Source organism: Trematosphaeria pertusa (assembly GCF_010094035.1).
Source record: "Trematosphaeria pertusa strain CBS 122368 unplaced genomic scaffold BU26scaffold_1, whole genome shotgun sequence".
In the NCBI taxonomy this organism is placed as follows: domain Eukaryota; kingdom Fungi; phylum Ascomycota; class Dothideomycetes; order Pleosporales; family Trematosphaeriaceae; genus Trematosphaeria; species Trematosphaeria pertusa.
In genome coordinates this window covers 158,294-173,815 of record NW_022987212.1, presented here as the reverse complement: position 1 = coordinate 173,815, position 15,522 = coordinate 158,294, and the positions used below count along the sequence as shown (strand labels likewise).

The window sequence follows — 15,522 nt, the reverse complement described above, 5'->3', positions numbered from 1 at the left end:
CGCAATTATTCCTGTCTGAACTCGTGGGAGCGATGCGAATGAGCATCTCCAAAGGATGACTACAGGAATCAGACCAGAAATCATGCATCTTTATTCTGGAACCCTTCTACCGCTGTAGCCGCAGAGCTGACGGCCGCGGGAGCTTGTCCAATCCACACCACCCTTTCTCGCCCACGGCTACTTTTATGGAGAGCTCCATTCAATGTTGTAAATATCTCACCACTGTGTCCGTCGCCAGCATGCTTTGAAATATCCGGGTTCCAAATGGGCGATGGCTGTACGTAATGGTGAACTCGTGGGAAACTGACGTCATGGGCACATTGCGCTTGCCGAGGGAAAACTTCACAGCATTGCCCAGCTACATCTCCGGCTCTCATCAGCCATTGCACAGCTACGTTGACTTGCAATACCCTTTCGGAGCCACTCAATTGAGAGAGACCCGAGCGAGCAAGACACATTCCGTTTGCGTTTGCAGAGACGTATTTTGCGATCACATCAGACCCCGCACGAGCTCGACCGACCTTCGATCACCGAAGCTTCTGTTATCGCTCCTCAACGACCGTACCGCAAGCATGTCCGCCCTTCGCGCCCTAGCTGCTCGCCGCACTCCGCTCGTTTCTTCTAGCATTACGAAGCGCGCAGGCTTCCACTACTCAATAGTCCGCGCCGCAGGCAAAGAGACACATCTCCGTAAGCCCGACCGGCTACTCGTGGCAGCTTCTGCCATTGCTTTGAATGAGGACTAATTGAGTTGCATAGATAGCGAAGGACGTGGGGAGGAGGTGCAGGAGAAGAAAGAGGATTTGCTGAAGAAGCAGAAGGAGGGCAAGGGCCATTGGGAGGAGAGCCTTGCATCGGACAGCGAGAGTATTGTACGTCACCTGTCCAGCCCGCGATAAGGCCCCAATGGAGCTTTGGGCAACGGGGCACGGGGTACTGACTAGTTGTGCAGGTCAAGGCGGATCGAGGCGAAGTGGAGGCGTCAGAGGACACAATCAAGAAACTACAGGAGGAAGCTGCAAAGGTCGCCAATAAGAAGTTGTGAGCGGGCCGACTGCTGCATGTTAGGCAATTAAGGAACGTGGGCTGGAGGATGATATCTAACATTTACCTCTCTCAGATTGTGTCGGAGCTTAGTGTGCCGACGGTGGTATTGCATCATTTCTTTTAGAGCTAATTCATACTCGAGATCAAGACTTATTTGACACGCTGTACATTCACTCCTCCAGGTTTCCCTACATTGATGGTTATGCGCAGAGGAGCCTCTATGGTCGTCGGCGCTCTGATTGTCCACAGACGATTGAGCCTTGGTTCTCAGCTCTGCTCACCTACAGGATGTTGTTTGTACCGACCAGATTGCAAGCGGCTCGTACCTACGCTGGGGTTTACCGGTCGGTGTTTTCTGGATGATATCGAACTCACTCTTTTCATAAAAGGGCTTTTGGGGCAAACCAGTATGTATTATTCTTCAATTAAGATAACTAAATCTGACTGACAAGGTATAGAGCATAAACGACAGGCTAAACTTCTCAATCCACGCCATTCCGTCGATGCCCGATGACCGTATGACAAGAATAGAGCCCCGCATTCATTACCGGTACCTGTGGCTTTGACCCGAATCCGACGGCAGTCCGCTCGTCCCCGACATGGAATACATGGAGAACAACGGTCGGTCATAGAGCCGCGGCTTCAAGATCTTCCCAGACCCTACTGCTTATCCGGGCCTTTAAAACTCAGCCAGTATTCCGGTCGATTGATCGACTCGTCTTCGCGCATGGTGCGGTAGGCCTCCCTCAATGCCACAACCTCGCCATACCTGACCTCTCTCATCCCCGCCTCAAGCTCCCTCTCCAACCACTCGACTCTCTCCCTCAACTCCCTCAAGCCATCTTTATACTGCACCAACCTACTCGGCAGCCCCTGCCCATCTATCAACGCCAGAGCTCCCGTTATAACGCCATTCAGCGCACCAAACACGGCAATCGCGACACGGTGGTTCCACGGAACGGCCGCGAGCAGGATTATCAGGGCAGACAACAATAGCTGCGTGATCAGCCCGCCGTACTGTACAAACTTGAATAGCCGGTAGTGGCGGGCGGCGATGCGCTCTTGGTGCAGGATGTTGGGGTAGATGCCGATGTTAGATTCGGGGTCGGGTAGTGGGTGGTATTGCGGGCGTAGAGAGGTGGGCCACCAGCGGGGGAGGTGCGACGGGGGCGGAAGTCGTTCGCGGTCGGAGGGCAGGCCGAGGAGCGTGCGGAGGCTTTCGAGACTGATGGGAGCTTCGAGATAGCGGGCGGAGTGGTCGCCTGCTGGAGTGCTGGGGCCGGCAGGCTCTGGGGATTCCATTATTGGCGCGGAGAGGAAGTGGTCTGAGGCGCTGAAGGATGTAGAGAAGGATGTTTAATGGCTGGCGGTAAAGACGGCTAGCCAGGCAGTCCTAAGCGGTGAACTCTGGGCAGCTGCTCAAACAATGTTCTGGAGAAAGGCGAGAGGTTGGGGGGCGAGAACAACATGCATCGAGCGGGGAAGACACGAGGCGAGGCGAGGCTGGGAGGATGCTGCATTGTGATCTCCTGATAGGCGCCTGAAGGATGGCTACCCCACGCGCGGACCCCAGTGGCTTTTTCTGACTGAATAAATATGACCCTGCATAAAGGCAGTTCACAGGCGAGCGGGACGGGCGACTTTGTGCCTGGCTACTGCAAGCGTCGTGCATCCCTCCGGAAAGCTGCTAGAACGTACGAGTGCGTGGAAGGATTCAGCGAGCTTTGTGAGAGTAAATCTGAATTTTCAGAGCCTTGAGAATGTCTTCACATGCTGTAAGCCTCCTGTGGTAGAGGATTCTCCGGATCAAGGGCTCGCTGTACGAACGAGATCGCTCGTACAGCTAACTATACGTGCTATCTACCTACACACCTGGGAAGGCCTCCAGGGTGGCTATTACGTGCGTCGTTATATCCGGAGATGTCCACACTGTGAGGGTAGGCTCTTAATCTTTCCTAACGCATAGCAGTCATCAAGCTATACCGAAATCAAGCATCGTTGCAGAGGTCTCACCACAGCGTGGACGTATGCGAGGAAACCACCAATCTTACATCAGATAAGATACCCGAATCGCCGAACTACGTCCGCTTTTCGCAGTGAATTTTGCTACACGTGATAGCGCATTGTGCGCTTATCAATGGTGACGTTGCCCGTCCATTGATCTGGGAGCCGACCTCGGACCGCGCCTCCCGACCTCAAAACGCTGTTCTGCTCAGATCATGGCACTCCCACACATCACATTTCGAGGTATCGATGTCCGGTAACACGAATACCGATATCCTTCTTGTAAGCTACTGCAGCACATCTCTGTTTCTGGTTGTTTTAATTCTAGAATGAATAGAGCGCTGATGATTCCTTTAGGCCGGCGCAGTCGCAGCATTCTCTGTCGATCTACTTGTCTACCCACTCGATACTTTGAAAACGAGATTTCAGAGCCCGGACTATGCAAGGTTTTATACCAATGTCGCGACGGGGAAGCCGAATCCCGCGTTGTTCCGTGGCTTGTATCAGGGCGTGGGGAGTGTCATCATAGCGACTTTGCCTTCATGTAAACACCACCAACCCTAAGCATTGAGCGCTCAATTCACAAGTGAGCGACGACAAAGAGGAGACAGCGACTAACATTGAACAGCAGGAGCATTTTTTACGACCTACGAGCGGACAAAAGCTTTCTTCACGCACATCAATCCTTCGACATCTGCGCACCCCAATGGCCTCGTTCCTGCGCCGGTGATACACGCGACGGCGTCTTCAATCGCAGAGCTGGTATCCTGCGCGATACTCACTCCAGCCGAGGTCATCAAGCAAAACGCTCAAATGGTCTCCGCAGGCTCTTCCACAAATGCCACGATTCAGACGCTCGCAAAGTTCAAATCGAATCCGCTAGCGCTATGGCGGGGCTATACAGCACTAGCGGGGAGGAACCTTCCATTCACGGCTCTGCAATTCCCCATGTTTGAGCGGCTGAAAGAGGCAATTAGGGCCGATAGGGATAGGAGGGGCTTGACGACTGGAACGATCCTTGAGAGTGGGATGATTACTGCGTTTAGTGCTGGGAGCGCGGGAGCGGTCGCGGCGGTACTGACGACGCCTGTGGATGTGGTCAAGACGAGAATCATGCTCTCCGCTGCGGGGGACGGCGCCAACGAGGCTTCAAAGAAGCAAACCAGCGCAAAACCCGGTTCTAACGGACTGGTGGACGCGTTTGGAAAGTCGGTCGAGTCATCGAAGGCCACCGCGAAGAACGCGGCGCGTAATCTCAATCCCATGCTGAGTCCGGAGCAGAAGGGAAAGAAGAGCGCCTGGAAGATTGGAACGGATGTTGTGAGCGAACAGGGCATGAAGGGCCTTTGGAGAGGCGGTGCACTGAGAGGTATATGGACGTTTATTGGTAGTGGGCTGTATTTGGGTGTTTATGAAAGTGGAAGGGTGTATTTGGCGAACAGGAGAGGGGAACATGTTGACGAGGCGGAGCTGCTGTGAGGCAGGTGCAGCTCGTAAGTCCTTCCTAAACGCGATCACTAAGGAAAGCAACTCAAAACCACGTTTTCATCGTCTCGCTGGACCGTCAACATTGCTAAACAGCGGCCGCACCATACTGACGCTGAGAAGCATTTCAACATACGTCACTAGCTCTTAGAACAAAGCACCTTCATTAGGTCCCGAGTCATTGCTCTCACTACTAGGGCAATCTAGAGACTTACGATGGCTCCTAGGTAGAGCATATCAGTCCTTCCCAAGACCTTCTTAAAAAAAAGGACCAGCCGAACGCGCAGTGAAGGGCTCCGGATGTCCTTTCAAAGAGCTCGAATTCACTTTCACCACAGCGATTGTTTACGAGCCGTTCCGCCGCATAAGTCGTCATAACAACGACCGTCACCCGTTCTACGAAAACATTTCGCTTGGTCAACACGTCAATCGGCTTAAGTTGCCACCTGCCGTTTCTCTACCATCCTCGACACCTTGACTGGCGGCGCATCACCAATTAATTCCCCGACCCAGCTCCCCAACCAACACCTAGCGAACCCGACCAAAATGGCCTCCGGGCGATCCACGTCGATGCCGCTTCTGCACCGCTGCGAGACGGAGGAGGAGCAGCAGGAGCAGGATTGGGAAAAAATACTCCAGGACATCGAAAATTCGCCGCAATACAAACTCTTGCGTGCAAGCCCAACCGAATCGCGCACCTCTCGCCTCCATGGCTCGGATTACCCCAACAGCTCGCCCCTTCGCGGTAGAGAGTCCGTCGATACGGACCGCAATGGCCCATTGAGTTCTCCTCTCTCGGACGAGACGGTCAGGCCGAGTGGCGAGCAAGACAGCAACGGCGGCATTGCGATCTCGGGCGGCGAGGGACGCTCTTCACCTGGTTCGGACTCTACGGCTGTCGCCAGCAGCAGCAGCAGCGGTGGCGAGACCCGTCACAGTAGTCTTTCAGGCAAGCTCAGTGCCGAAGCCCCAGCTTTCCAGCCGGTGAAGTATGGCTTTGCTGTCCCAGGTCAGAACGTCTCTCAAGGCCCGGCAAGCCACTCTGCTAGATCGTTCGGCACTATCTTCACCGAAGGGTTACCAGCGCCGGGTCAATACCGCAGTGCCTCAGGCGAGGATATCCATAACCTTCTGTCCAGTGCACAAATGGGCAACGGAACTGCTGGCGACACGCGTGGCGCCCAGGGCCCGGTCACCCCGAAGCGGTTGGCGAGGATGTGTTCACGGTCATCCATAATCTCTTCACCACTCGGGCCAGGTCACTTCAATGATGACCTGGGAGCGGACAGGTCTGGCTTGCTCGTGTCCCCTTCTCCAGCTCCCCGCAACCGCAACCAGCGCCAGAACCTCAACACAGGTTATATGCCCGCTACAACCCCAACTCGGATGAGTAGCCACCTCGCCCCGACCATGAGTCCGAGCCACACCCGTCATCTCACCGATCCGTTCATGGACAGTCGGCCTGCTCAGTCTCCCGTGACCCCCGGACGCGGTCCGCTAGGCCAGCCGATCAATAGCCCGGCTCGCCCTCAATCGTACCCCCAATTCCACCCGTCTCCTGGCGTCCAAGCCCAAGCCCGTCAAGACCTCCCCATCCCACCGCCGCCCCTCCCAGGCATCGCAGTCCGCCTCCATCACACCCCAGCCGCGCGCCAGCGTCTCGACGCCCGGAAAACCATCCGTGAAGCCTGGATCCGCACCGAAGCTCAAAAGATAGCGCATCTGAACCGCGTTGTCTTCCTCGCAGCGCAGAAGTACAACGCCACCAACACGCGGGTGGACTTCGATGCATGGCAGAGCGCGCTGGCAGCTCTCAACGACGCAGTGAATCTGGAGAAGCGGATGGAGGAGCGGCGGAACTTGTTCCTTCCGCAGGGAAAGAGCGCGTTGAAGATGGGAGCGGGGAATATGCAAGGTGATGCGTTCGCAGGTGCAATTGCGGAAGAGGGAAAGCAGAAGCTGCTAGGATTCAGGATGGCGATTATGGAGCGCGTTTGCGTCGAGGGGATGACGAGGGATGAGGCGGGCAATGTGGCGGCGCTGGCGACTATGGGCGAGGAGACGCCAGTCAGGAAGCAGATCCTGGCTGGCTTTAAGGCGGCTACTGAGCGGAGGATGCGCGAGAACGTCGGGAATGATTCGGGATACCGCCGTTATGGTGGCCGTTGAGCACCGCAAGCCGACCCTGGCATGATTGACCGAAGTCGAACGACCGGACTCGGCGCTATTAAGGAGCGGTGAGCAAGATAGAGCGAGCATCGGCATTTGCAGAGCATCAACGTTGCTGTGCAATATCTAGATACTTGCCGGGATCTAGGAGACTCGTTTTCGGAATCGCTGACTTGCTGCCGATCCAACGTGGGCGCAGATGCATAGAAAAATAGACAAAAGTGGAATACTTCATGTACAAGATATTGAACGGGTTCTCAGCAGTTCTCCACCGAGCTCCTGATGAAGATGCCATCAGTACTCTGGAAATGTGCGTGAGTCAGTGTGATCAGAGCAGTAATGTTTAGGAAGAAGCGATGAACGTAGACGACCTGTGAACCACACCTGCATGAGGCCTGGGTCATGTGCTCTGGTTATTGCCTAACGCTCAAGTCTGCCTACATACCTTGAGAGTGCCGCCTCGGCTCTCGATGCTCATGCGTATCATTGAGGCTCTACATCTCACCTGATAAGAGAAGCGTGCCGTATTGATGATCCGACAACCAGAGAGCAAATTTCCGCCTCATTTCTCGACTCAGATGTACAACCCCCACTGTAGTACAAGATGCGGCTTCAAGCCCAGTCACTAGCAGTCAGCCTTTACCTCTTGTGCAGACTTTTCCCTATCTCGGGCGCACTGTCCCGCAACCTGCATTATCTATCTCACACTCCGCTCCCCTCTCATTGGATCGCACAGCAGCTGTCGTTGGCATCAAGATCTGATAGTCTATCTTCGTTTGACCCCGCAGCCAGCTAGCGCCACTGACAGCAGAAAGCACGAGTTCTAGCACCGGCTGATTACGCTAGTGAATCGGTGTCGTTGGCCGTTTCTTCGCTGATGCAGGAGCAAGGAATCGACCCTGGCATCGGAGCTGTACAGCTTGTCCCACCCGTGTCCGCTTACGATTCGCTGCAGGGTCGGCACTTTGCTGCGCTTACGCTCGTGGCCTGCAGGGTTGTAAAGGCGGTTGCACGGAAGGTACCTACGTACATGCGTGGGTGACGGATACGGTGGTTAGGGTGATGCTTTGCTTTGCTTTCTTGCAGATTAGATGGGCGAAAGCGCGGAGTTGCTCGGTGCGAGGCATACGTGTCGATCCTGCACGGCAGAGTGAATTTCGAGTATACTGCCAGGCTGAATATTCTGGCCTGAGGGCACATGGCGTGAAATCGACCTGATCCTTCTTCCTGCAGTCAGCCCTTCCTTGCCTGCTCACCGTTCACAACGGTATCTTCGCATCTTCACCACGAGGGTACTCACCGAGCGCAAAGCCAAACGTAACGGATTGCGGCCCACGTACGCCTGCGGCAGATCCACGCACGCAAATCCCATCCGTTTTGATCCATTCCCTCGGTACCTGGTATGCCGCAGAAGCTCACCAGGCGACCCCATTGGCCCTCTAGACCCGCGATAACGAGCCAGCACAGCATGCTGGCCTAACCTGGTTCGAGCCAGATATAAAACGCCCACAAGTGCGCTCACTGCCGTGGAACTGCAGCCGAGCCGGGCGAGAGCTACTTTGCGTAGCCTGTTGCTGTTGCTGTTGCTGCCTTGCACATTATCCTTCTCGACGTGCTCACCGCTACGTCGCTGCTTCGCGTTTGCGCAGGAAAAAGCGGATTTGTTGGAAAGAAAGAGCAAGTGAATTTGGCGGGGCAGGGGTGTTGGTCGCGTACGACGAGGGCGGGGTATGTCTGTCCCGAGTTCTTGTCGTACAGGCCAAAACCGGAGACGCTTTATCTGCGGAGGTTAGACTGCTTTCGAGGATTGAAATCGTGCAGTATCTCGAGGAAGAATTTTGTTGGACACTTTCTTCAGCCTTCCGAATTCTGACTTATCTTGTCCTTCGCACAAGGCGGTTACAACTGAGTTGTATCAAGCCCAAAGGTTCGTTATATGACCCACCTAGTTTGGCACTAGACTGACACGTATCGCAGTAGCCCAATTGTTCACCGGAGGCCGGAGGCATCTTATACTTTGCTCACTTCTCCTCCAGCCCATTGTGGCCGTCAATTCCGGTCCAGTCCCGTCGGTCCAGACAAGCAGCATGACAAAGCCAAAAGTGCTGCTCCTAGGAGAAATCGAACAGTGAGTTGCGAAACACTTCTTTTCCCTCCTCCTTCCCCAAATCGAGGCCCAAAAAGGTTGCGCCGATGTCGGATTTCCAGCGTCTTTACCGGAAAAAAGCGTGGTAAACCGGCGAAAGGATGGTCTGGCCGTCGGCACCACAATGTGGACAGTCGGGAGCGGAGCATCTGTGTCGTTGTCTAGGAACAGCCTAGTCGCAGACTACTCTCCCGCTGTCCAATCTGTCAAATTCTCAGCCTCCAACTTCCGACTCGCTTCCCTCCATGCCGATAGTGCGGTAGACCCCTGTCATAATTGACCTGATCTCCGATTGCAGCGCCCACGAATCGTGGAACTCGCTCTCCAACATCGCCGAACTGGTCTATCCCCGAGCCCGTACACGCGCCGAATTCTTAGACGAATGCAGAAGCGGAGACCTGGATGGAGTCGTCGCCATTTACCGCACCTTCGCCAGCGTGGACTATACTGGTAGATTCGATGAGGAGCTGGTGCCTGCGTTGCCGGCCAGTGTGAAGTTTGTATGTCATAATGGTAAGTCGGCAGATAACTCTCTTTTCTTTCGGCGAGTCAGGGGTCCGCAGTCCGGATTGGCGCAACCTATCTGCAGCTGTTCGTTTTCGGAATTGACCCCGCAGCATAGATAGAAGCCTGTTCTCCTATCAGCCACGAATATGGAGTCGTGGTTGAAAAGATGCCCCCTAGACGAGATAAAGGACAGGGTCAACGCATCGGGATTCGAGGCGGCGTCCACCCCCTCAAGTTTCTGCATCAGTCCAAAATGGACGGTTGCTAAGCACCTTACTATGCAAGGGGGTAACCGTTCATACTGGTAGCTCTTAGGCTGCGGGCGACGTCTGCTGGGCAGGGGCAGATGTCTGAATGGCGCCGCAAGCATGGTCGGGGTGCGCGGGCTGCATCCTGCCTCACTGGTGGAAGCCCTGGGTGGCAGATCTATACGGAAGGGCTGACTGAATTAAATAGGAGCGGGATATGATCAAGTAGACGTCCATGTTTGCACCAAGCGAGGTATCCGGGTATCGAATACGCCGACCGCCGTGGACGATGCTACGGCCGACGTCACTATGTTCCTTATATTGGGGGCCTTGAGAGGATTCAATATCTCAATGAGAGCGCTGCGAGGGGGACAGTGGAGAGGTCATCCTCCACCGCCTCTGGGTAGGGATCCAGAAGGCAAGACGTTGGGTATCCTAGGCATGGGCGGTATCGGCAAAAATTTGCGTCGAAAGGCAGAGGCTTTTTCGATGCGTGTGATCTACCACAACCGCGAAAAACTCAGCGACGAGTTATCAGGCGGCGCGGAGTACGTATCGTTCGCGGAGCTGCTGATGACTAGCGACGTCATTTCCTTAAATCTGCCTCTCAACGACAAGACCCGGCATAAGATTTCGACTCGGGAATTCGAAATGATGAAGAAGGGCGTCGTCATCGTCAATACCGCTCGCGGCGCGATCATTGACGAAGAAGCTTTAGTGAAGGCGCTGGATAGCGGACACGTCGCGTCTGTCGGGCTTGACGTATACGAAAATGAGCCGTCAATACACCCTGGGCTACTTGCCAATGATTATGTCATGCTGTTACCGCATATGGGGACGTGGACGATCGAGGTGAGTTTTCTATCCGTCTCTCCGGTCGCTCCTCTTCATAGCCGTCTTGTCTTAGACAGCGTGGGCTCGCATGCAGTGTTAAGGGGTCGGCGAGCTGGACCACCTCAGCCGCAACAGTGGACCGTTAGGAGCGCAGGCTCTGCCGGTGAAAAGCGTTTGCGCCAATGCAGCCCTGCGGAGGCACAAAGGGACCGGCTAGGCTGATGTTGGGAGTTTCGGATGTACCAGCACGCCGACCTTCCTCTTTCAATGCCGCAAGCGCGCGACTTCTTCCCGTGCTTCCCATATGAGAAGGAGGGAGTCACCATGCGAAATTTAAGGCTGACTTTGTGGAACTTAGACTCAGACGGCGATGGAGGAATGGACGATTTCGAACGTGCGAGCAGCAATCGAGACAGGGGCTCTTCGAAGTGTCATTCCTGAGCATGCGGCTCTCTGAGATGGTTCCTCAAGGGCTCGAGCGAGATTGAATGCAGCTTGCTTTTGCTGCAAACTGTTATCGGGGGTTCAGGAGTCAATGATAGATAGGGCTTAAGACCAAAAGAAAAGAAATAGAATGCAAAAGTCCTCTTACTTACCTGCAGTCTCCCACGAGCTTCAGACGCGCTTCTCCAGGCGATCCTCAAAGCGATCGGCTCATGATGCATAGCATCCAAGATGGCACTGGGATATGCCGGTGCGAAAAGTCTGCAAAGTCGATACGCCGTCCGAAGAAGCAATGAGGAGCTGAGAGCAGCCGATTCGACAGTGCCTTCCCACAGCCTCCGATGGCACCAGCTTTTGTCACATGCGACGCGGTTTGCCAGAGCTTTCTGCCAAAGTCAATCCCATCGTGCCGTTGCTTTTTACCCCGTCGGGCAGCATGCGATCCGCAGATAGGGTGGACAGGCTGTCCAAACCAATAGCGTCATGCGGCTTAGCTGTCTGCGACAACGAAGTGCGCAGTGAAGGATACCCGCAGGCTGTTCCAAGGACCGGAATGGGCAGCTAGGCTACCGGACGGCGGCATAGCGAGACGCAATGTGATACAGTTCACAGAGATGAGGGAAGCACACAGAGAGAGACATTGTTGATGAGAGGACGGAAACCTGGGGGTGGAGTTGCCGTGGATGCTTGGTGGGTGATGCACATGCTCGCTCGCTCCTTCCCTAGCGAGCGGCCTAGAAAGATTCCAGAAATCTCGCCAAAATATTACGCGCAGGGAAGCCCCAGACACGAGACGGGACGAACAGGTCGAGCCGAACGTTACGTCTTCATGTCCCCGGTCCTCCCTAGGCCAAGCCGGAGCAGAGCCAATGAACCACAGAGCGAGACACTACATGCGCAAAGGCAAAGCCGAAGGCTCGCGGGTCTGCCTGTCGTCGCAACGGTGAATGGCCAGCGCCCCCAACCAGCCGTTATCCTTCAGGGTTCCCGCTCGTACGACATTAGAGAGGAGTTGGTTCGATTTCGTCTCCAGCCCATGCTCGCGTCAGGGGGACTCCAGGGAGCTGGGAGATGAGCCGAAAGACGAGGAACTCGCAGCTCGCTACACCCGGTGCTCCATTCCTCCCTACCTGTGCTGTGTATGTTCCGGACAACACAGCAATTGTCACATCGCCATTTATCAGGCCGCGGTTCCAACGGCCGTACTCGCTGCCTTTAGCCGTTGACAGCCCCTGGTGACACACGCTGTTGTTAGCATCAGGCTGAGTCTAGCAGTCTAGGTAGTTCCTCCGCAGCGCGACACCAACATCATGACGCGCGACGCGCTCACCGTCTTTCTCACCCCGATCCGTCGTGGTGGGATCGATTCCACCCGTTCTGAGATGTCTTTGGCGGGTAAAATGACGTGCCCGGGGAGTTGAAAATAACGCAGCGCTTGTCAGCTGTCGTCTTCAGAGCCTCTCCAGGGCTGATGGAGCAATCGGTAACCGGCCCGGCGAGACGAGTTCCTGCTGCTGTGCCCAACCACTCTATGATGCCCTGATGAGTTCGTCGATGCTGTTAGTCGTGCCGGCGCATGTACATTGCACCCTGTATATCCGAACAGGCGAAGCGAGGTCTGCGAGCATATCAGAAGAAGCGCCCAAGCATTCGAGAAAGAAGCCGCGCCGTTCCGTGCTCGGATGCCAGGGACCGCAGCAATCAGCCTTAAAGCGGAGCTCACGAGGAGAGGAGGACAAACTCGGCAGGCAGGCGCTGACGTGCTGCAGCGCCGTGTATTGAAAACGGGCGTAACGGCGGACGATTTTGACCACCGACATGCGGATGCGTCAGCTTGCGTCGCGAGTGCAGTTCGTTGCCGGCGGCCGCAGATGTCGAGCAGAAGATGCCGTCGACAGCAGACATCGGGCGCAACCTTGGAAGCTGTCAACCTTGGAAAGGACGGCGGGGCCACGTGACCGCAAATCGGCGCTAGTGGGGTGCTTTTTCTCCCATTTTCCACCTGGGCAGGTCCGCCATCCATCCTAGCGTGAGTTCCGCCCTTCACACTGCCAATGCCCAATACCTGCTAGCTCCCACTTCCCCTTCCCTCCCATCGCACAGCATTCCGTCGCCTGGCGAGGGCCCCGGCGCGCGAGCCAGCCACCACGAGCCAGCCATCACGCATATTGCCTTGCCTCACAGCACCGCCCAGCCCGCTGTACGTAGGTGCGCAGGTTGCGCAGGCCAGTCCCGTCTGCAGACCGAACCGAGGCAGGGGCTTGTTAGCTCCCAGATCTCAAGCCTCGCCGACGCATCCCAGTCGTTCCTTCCCTCGCTCGCTTTCTTCCTTCTGCTTGCGTCCGGACCTTCGCGTGTGCCCTCCCGGGCGGGTTCGTTCACAGGGAGCGTCACACCTCGATTTTTATACCCACGCCTCCGCGCCGTGTCGCGATTTTCGCAATGGCCGATCAGCACACCCGACAGCAGAGCTACCCGTCGCCCCAGATGAACTCTGCCTACGCCTACCCCCAGAGCAATGAGCCGTACCGGTCGCCGCAGGGCAACCAGATGTCGCTCCCATCGCTCCCTCCGCTCAATCTGCCTCCTATACAGGCGCCGCCGCCCCAGCCTCAGCCAGGGCAAGGACAGCCGCCCATGGGCTCGCCGCTGCCTCCGCCGCAACACGGTATCCCGCAGTACTACGCGCACCCAGCGCACCCGCCGCCCGGCCAGCCGATGAACATGGGCTCGCAGCACCTTGCGATGCGATACCAGCTGCCGCCGCAGCCGGGCGAGCAGAGAATACTGTCGGGCGGGCGGCATAAGAAGGAAATCAAGAGGCGCACCAAGACTGGGTGCCTGACGTGTCGCAAGAGGAGAATAAAGGTGAGTGCGGAGCTCAATGGTACGCGATTGGCAGGCGCGACGTGGTGCGCGAGGCACGCACGCCCTCGTGGAGACCGCGGTGTTGTCTGTAACCGAGCCACCATGAAGCGAGCGATCCAAACTATTTCCCTCCTCTATTTCAACCTCACCTCTCCGCAGCGCACCCACTGACCACCTCTGTCTGCCAGTGCGACGAAGCTCACCCGGTCTGCCGCAACTGCCAAAAGAGTAAACGCGACTGCCTTGGCTACGACCCCATTTTCAAACAACAGCCAGGCCCGGCGCAGATCCAACCCGCGCCCAACTCTGCTCCCCATCCCACCTCCGCACCCTCATCTGCTCCTCCAACGACCGCGCCGTATAGCAGCCAGGTGCCTCAAGGATACGCCCCTGCTGCTACTGCCGGTTACGCGCCGCCGGTGCCTGCGACCGGTTCAGGTCACCCTCCACACGAGAACTTCAACAGCTCTGCCATTGACCCCGCCCTTGCGGCCACAGATCCAGCAATGCATGGACAGACGCCGTATAATGGCGTGCATGCGCTCAACCCCGCACTGCGAGGAAGCCCATATTCGTCGGGCCCGTCAGACGGCCAACCGATCAAGGGTACGTACCAACGCACCAGGGCTGTTGCACCTGATGATTCATCTTATATCGATACATGCTAATTCCAATGGCAGGCAAACAGTTGAAGATTTCCGACATATTCAGTATTGCGAATCATCGTGAGTAACGCCCTATCACTATTCTTGTCTTCTGGCCGAGGTGTGGGCCTTTGTTTCGCCGACTGCCCCCTAAATGGCATTTCGCAGCGAGATATACTCACTTGACTGAGATATGGATAAACCACCACGTACTTTGAGAGCTACGCTAATTTCGTACCCCACCTGTAGACCCTCCTGAGATACCGCCGCGTCCCGCATCAATACCCAAGGAGCTCGACGATGAGTTCTCAACGATCTTCACGAACGATTACTGCGTCGGATTGGATGTCATGCTCGAGACGAAATGGTTCTCGACGAACAACAACGCACTGAGCAGGATCTTTGCTGACAAAAGCCTTCATGAAGAAGCCATATTTTTCACCGAGACCGTCAAGTATAGGTCTGGCACAAGCGACATGAGCGGAGTCTTCAGTCAAGAAGCCCGCCTCATCTGGCACCTGCTGGGTTGCTGCAGACATGCCGCCCCGGCCACGAACGGCACTAACGGAACCGCACCCGCCAGCGCCGAAAACGAAGACATTTCATTAAAGGAAGTCCGAGCGCGGTTCATCATTCTGGAAGCTCTCCTGACCAACCAAAACCTGGAGTCTAATCCGTTGCGTCAGGTATCTTATCCTGCCGATATTCCGGAGTACAAAAAGATGGAAGTCGAATTTTGGGAGCAATTGGGCGAATTTGTTGTGCATTCCGACAGTGAATTTGCACCACCTGGTAGTACCGACTACGCCCTGGGCAGGATGCGAAACGTACTGAACGCGCATGAAGTGCGCGACACGATCTATTCTATCGCTATTGCGCGACATATCGGCAATCGGATTCGCGGTTTCCCCAACGCCCTTCCGGCTTCGGTCGACCAGAACCCAGAGAACGACCTCACCAAGCTCAACGTCGCCATGTCTTTCATCAGTCACGAGTGCCGTAGCGGTTCGCAGCAAGTCATTGCTCGCATATGCGATATGGCTATGCTTTCATGGACAGTAAGCAGGGCACCATAATATGTGGCCTCGCTTTATCATTTTCATGAACCGAAGCCCGACCTGGCAGC

At 55.8% G+C, this 15,522-nt stretch overlaps 7 protein-coding genes across 7 annotated transcripts; 5 read left to right on the top strand and 2 right to left on the bottom strand.

Annotated features, from left to right (window-relative positions):
• The first annotated feature begins 406 nt into the window (after window positions 1-406).
• Window positions 407-1,220, top strand: BU26DRAFT_512524 (uncharacterized protein). The gene is made up of 3 exons (XM_033827400.1): window positions 407-690; window positions 760-872; window positions 953-1,220. The coding sequence occupies exons 1-3, from the start codon at window positions 573-575 to the stop codon at window positions 1,043-1,045; spliced, it is 324 nt and encodes a 107-aa protein (XP_033690556.1). The 5' UTR covers window positions 407-572; the 3' UTR covers window positions 1,046-1,220.
• Window positions 1,221-1,443: 223 nt separating this feature from the next.
• On the bottom strand, window positions 1,444-2,604 carry BU26DRAFT_512523 (uncharacterized protein). Its single transcript, XM_033827399.1, has one exon. It carries the CDS (start codon window positions 2,347-2,349, stop codon window positions 1,708-1,710), a length of 642 nt encoding a protein of 213 aa, XP_033690555.1. The 5' UTR covers window positions 2,350-2,604; the 3' UTR covers window positions 1,444-1,707.
• A 601-nt stretch (window positions 2,605-3,205) lies between these two features.
• Window positions 3,206-4,806, top strand: BU26DRAFT_1880 (mitochondrial carrier). Its single transcript, XM_033820480.1, has 3 exons — window positions 3,206-3,333; window positions 3,409-3,595; window positions 3,680-4,806. Exons 1-3 carry the CDS (start codon window positions 3,301-3,303, stop codon window positions 4,528-4,530), a joined length of 1,071 nt encoding a protein of 356 aa, XP_033690554.1. The 5' UTR covers window positions 3,206-3,300; the 3' UTR covers window positions 4,531-4,806.
• BU26DRAFT_512521 (uncharacterized protein) lies at window positions 4,592-7,030 on the top strand. Its single transcript, XM_033827398.1, has one exon. It carries the CDS (start codon window positions 5,083-5,085, stop codon window positions 6,703-6,705), a length of 1,623 nt encoding a protein of 540 aa, XP_033690553.1. The 5' UTR covers window positions 4,592-5,082; the 3' UTR covers window positions 6,706-7,030.
• A 1,762-nt stretch (window positions 7,031-8,792) lies between these two features.
• Window positions 8,793-10,897, top strand: BU26DRAFT_526273 (glyoxylate reductase; the record flags this gene model as incomplete). The annotated part of the gene is made up of 4 exons (XM_033830686.1): window positions 8,793-8,833; window positions 9,150-9,364; window positions 9,815-10,458; window positions 10,799-10,897. The coding sequence occupies 4 exons, from the start codon at window positions 8,793-8,795 to the stop codon at window positions 10,895-10,897; spliced, it is 999 nt and encodes a 332-aa protein (XP_033690552.1).
• Window positions 10,898-12,141: 1,244 nt separating this feature from the next.
• BU26DRAFT_2587 (uncharacterized protein) lies at window positions 12,142-13,117 on the bottom strand. Its single transcript, XM_033821235.1, has one exon. It carries the CDS (start codon window positions 12,905-12,907, stop codon window positions 12,323-12,325), a length of 585 nt encoding a protein of 194 aa, XP_033690551.1. The 5' UTR covers window positions 12,908-13,117; the 3' UTR covers window positions 12,142-12,322.
• BU26DRAFT_573236 (uncharacterized protein) lies at window positions 12,953-15,472 on the top strand (the record flags this gene model as incomplete). Its single annotated transcript, XM_033834300.1, has 4 exons — window positions 12,953-13,752; window positions 13,941-14,358; window positions 14,433-14,477; window positions 14,646-15,472. Exons 1-4 carry the CDS (start codon window positions 13,327-13,329, stop codon window positions 15,470-15,472), a joined length of 1,716 nt encoding a protein of 571 aa, XP_033690550.1. The 5' UTR covers window positions 12,953-13,326.
• Between the last annotated feature and the right edge of the window lie 50 nt (window positions 15,473-15,522).

Bases quoted from the DNA above. Each gene is read 5' to 3' on its own strand.
- BU26DRAFT_512524 (XM_033827400.1), top strand. From the start codon at position 573: ATGTCCGCCCTTCGCGCCCTAGCTGCTCGCCGCACTCCGCTCGTTTCT. The intron at 691-759 runs GTAAGCCCGACC...TGAGTTGCATAG, and splicing joins AGGCAAAGAGACACATCTCC to ATAGCGAAGGACGTGGGGAG. The intron at 873-952 runs GTACGTCACCTG...CTAGTTGTGCAG, and splicing joins CATCGGACAGCGAGAGTATT to GTCAAGGCGGATCGAGGCGA.
- BU26DRAFT_512523 (XM_033827399.1), bottom strand. From the start codon at position 2,349: ATGGAATCCCCAGAGCCTGCCGGCCCCAGCACTCCAGCAGGCGACCAC.
- BU26DRAFT_1880 (XM_033820480.1), top strand. From the start codon at position 3,301: ATGTCCGGTAACACGAATACCGATATCCTTCTT. The intron at 3,334-3,408 runs GTAAGCTACTGC...TGATTCCTTTAG, and splicing joins CGAATACCGATATCCTTCTT to GCCGGCGCAGTCGCAGCATT. The intron at 3,596-3,679 runs GTAAACACCACC...AACATTGAACAG, and splicing joins CATAGCGACTTTGCCTTCAT to CAGGAGCATTTTTTACGACC.
- BU26DRAFT_2587 (XM_033821235.1), bottom strand. From the start codon at position 12,907: ATGGATGGCGGACCTGCCCAGGTGGAAAATGGGAGAAAAAGCACCCCA.
- BU26DRAFT_512521 (XM_033827398.1), top strand. From the start codon at position 5,083: ATGGCCTCCGGGCGATCCACGTCGATGCCGCTTCTGCACCGCTGCGAG.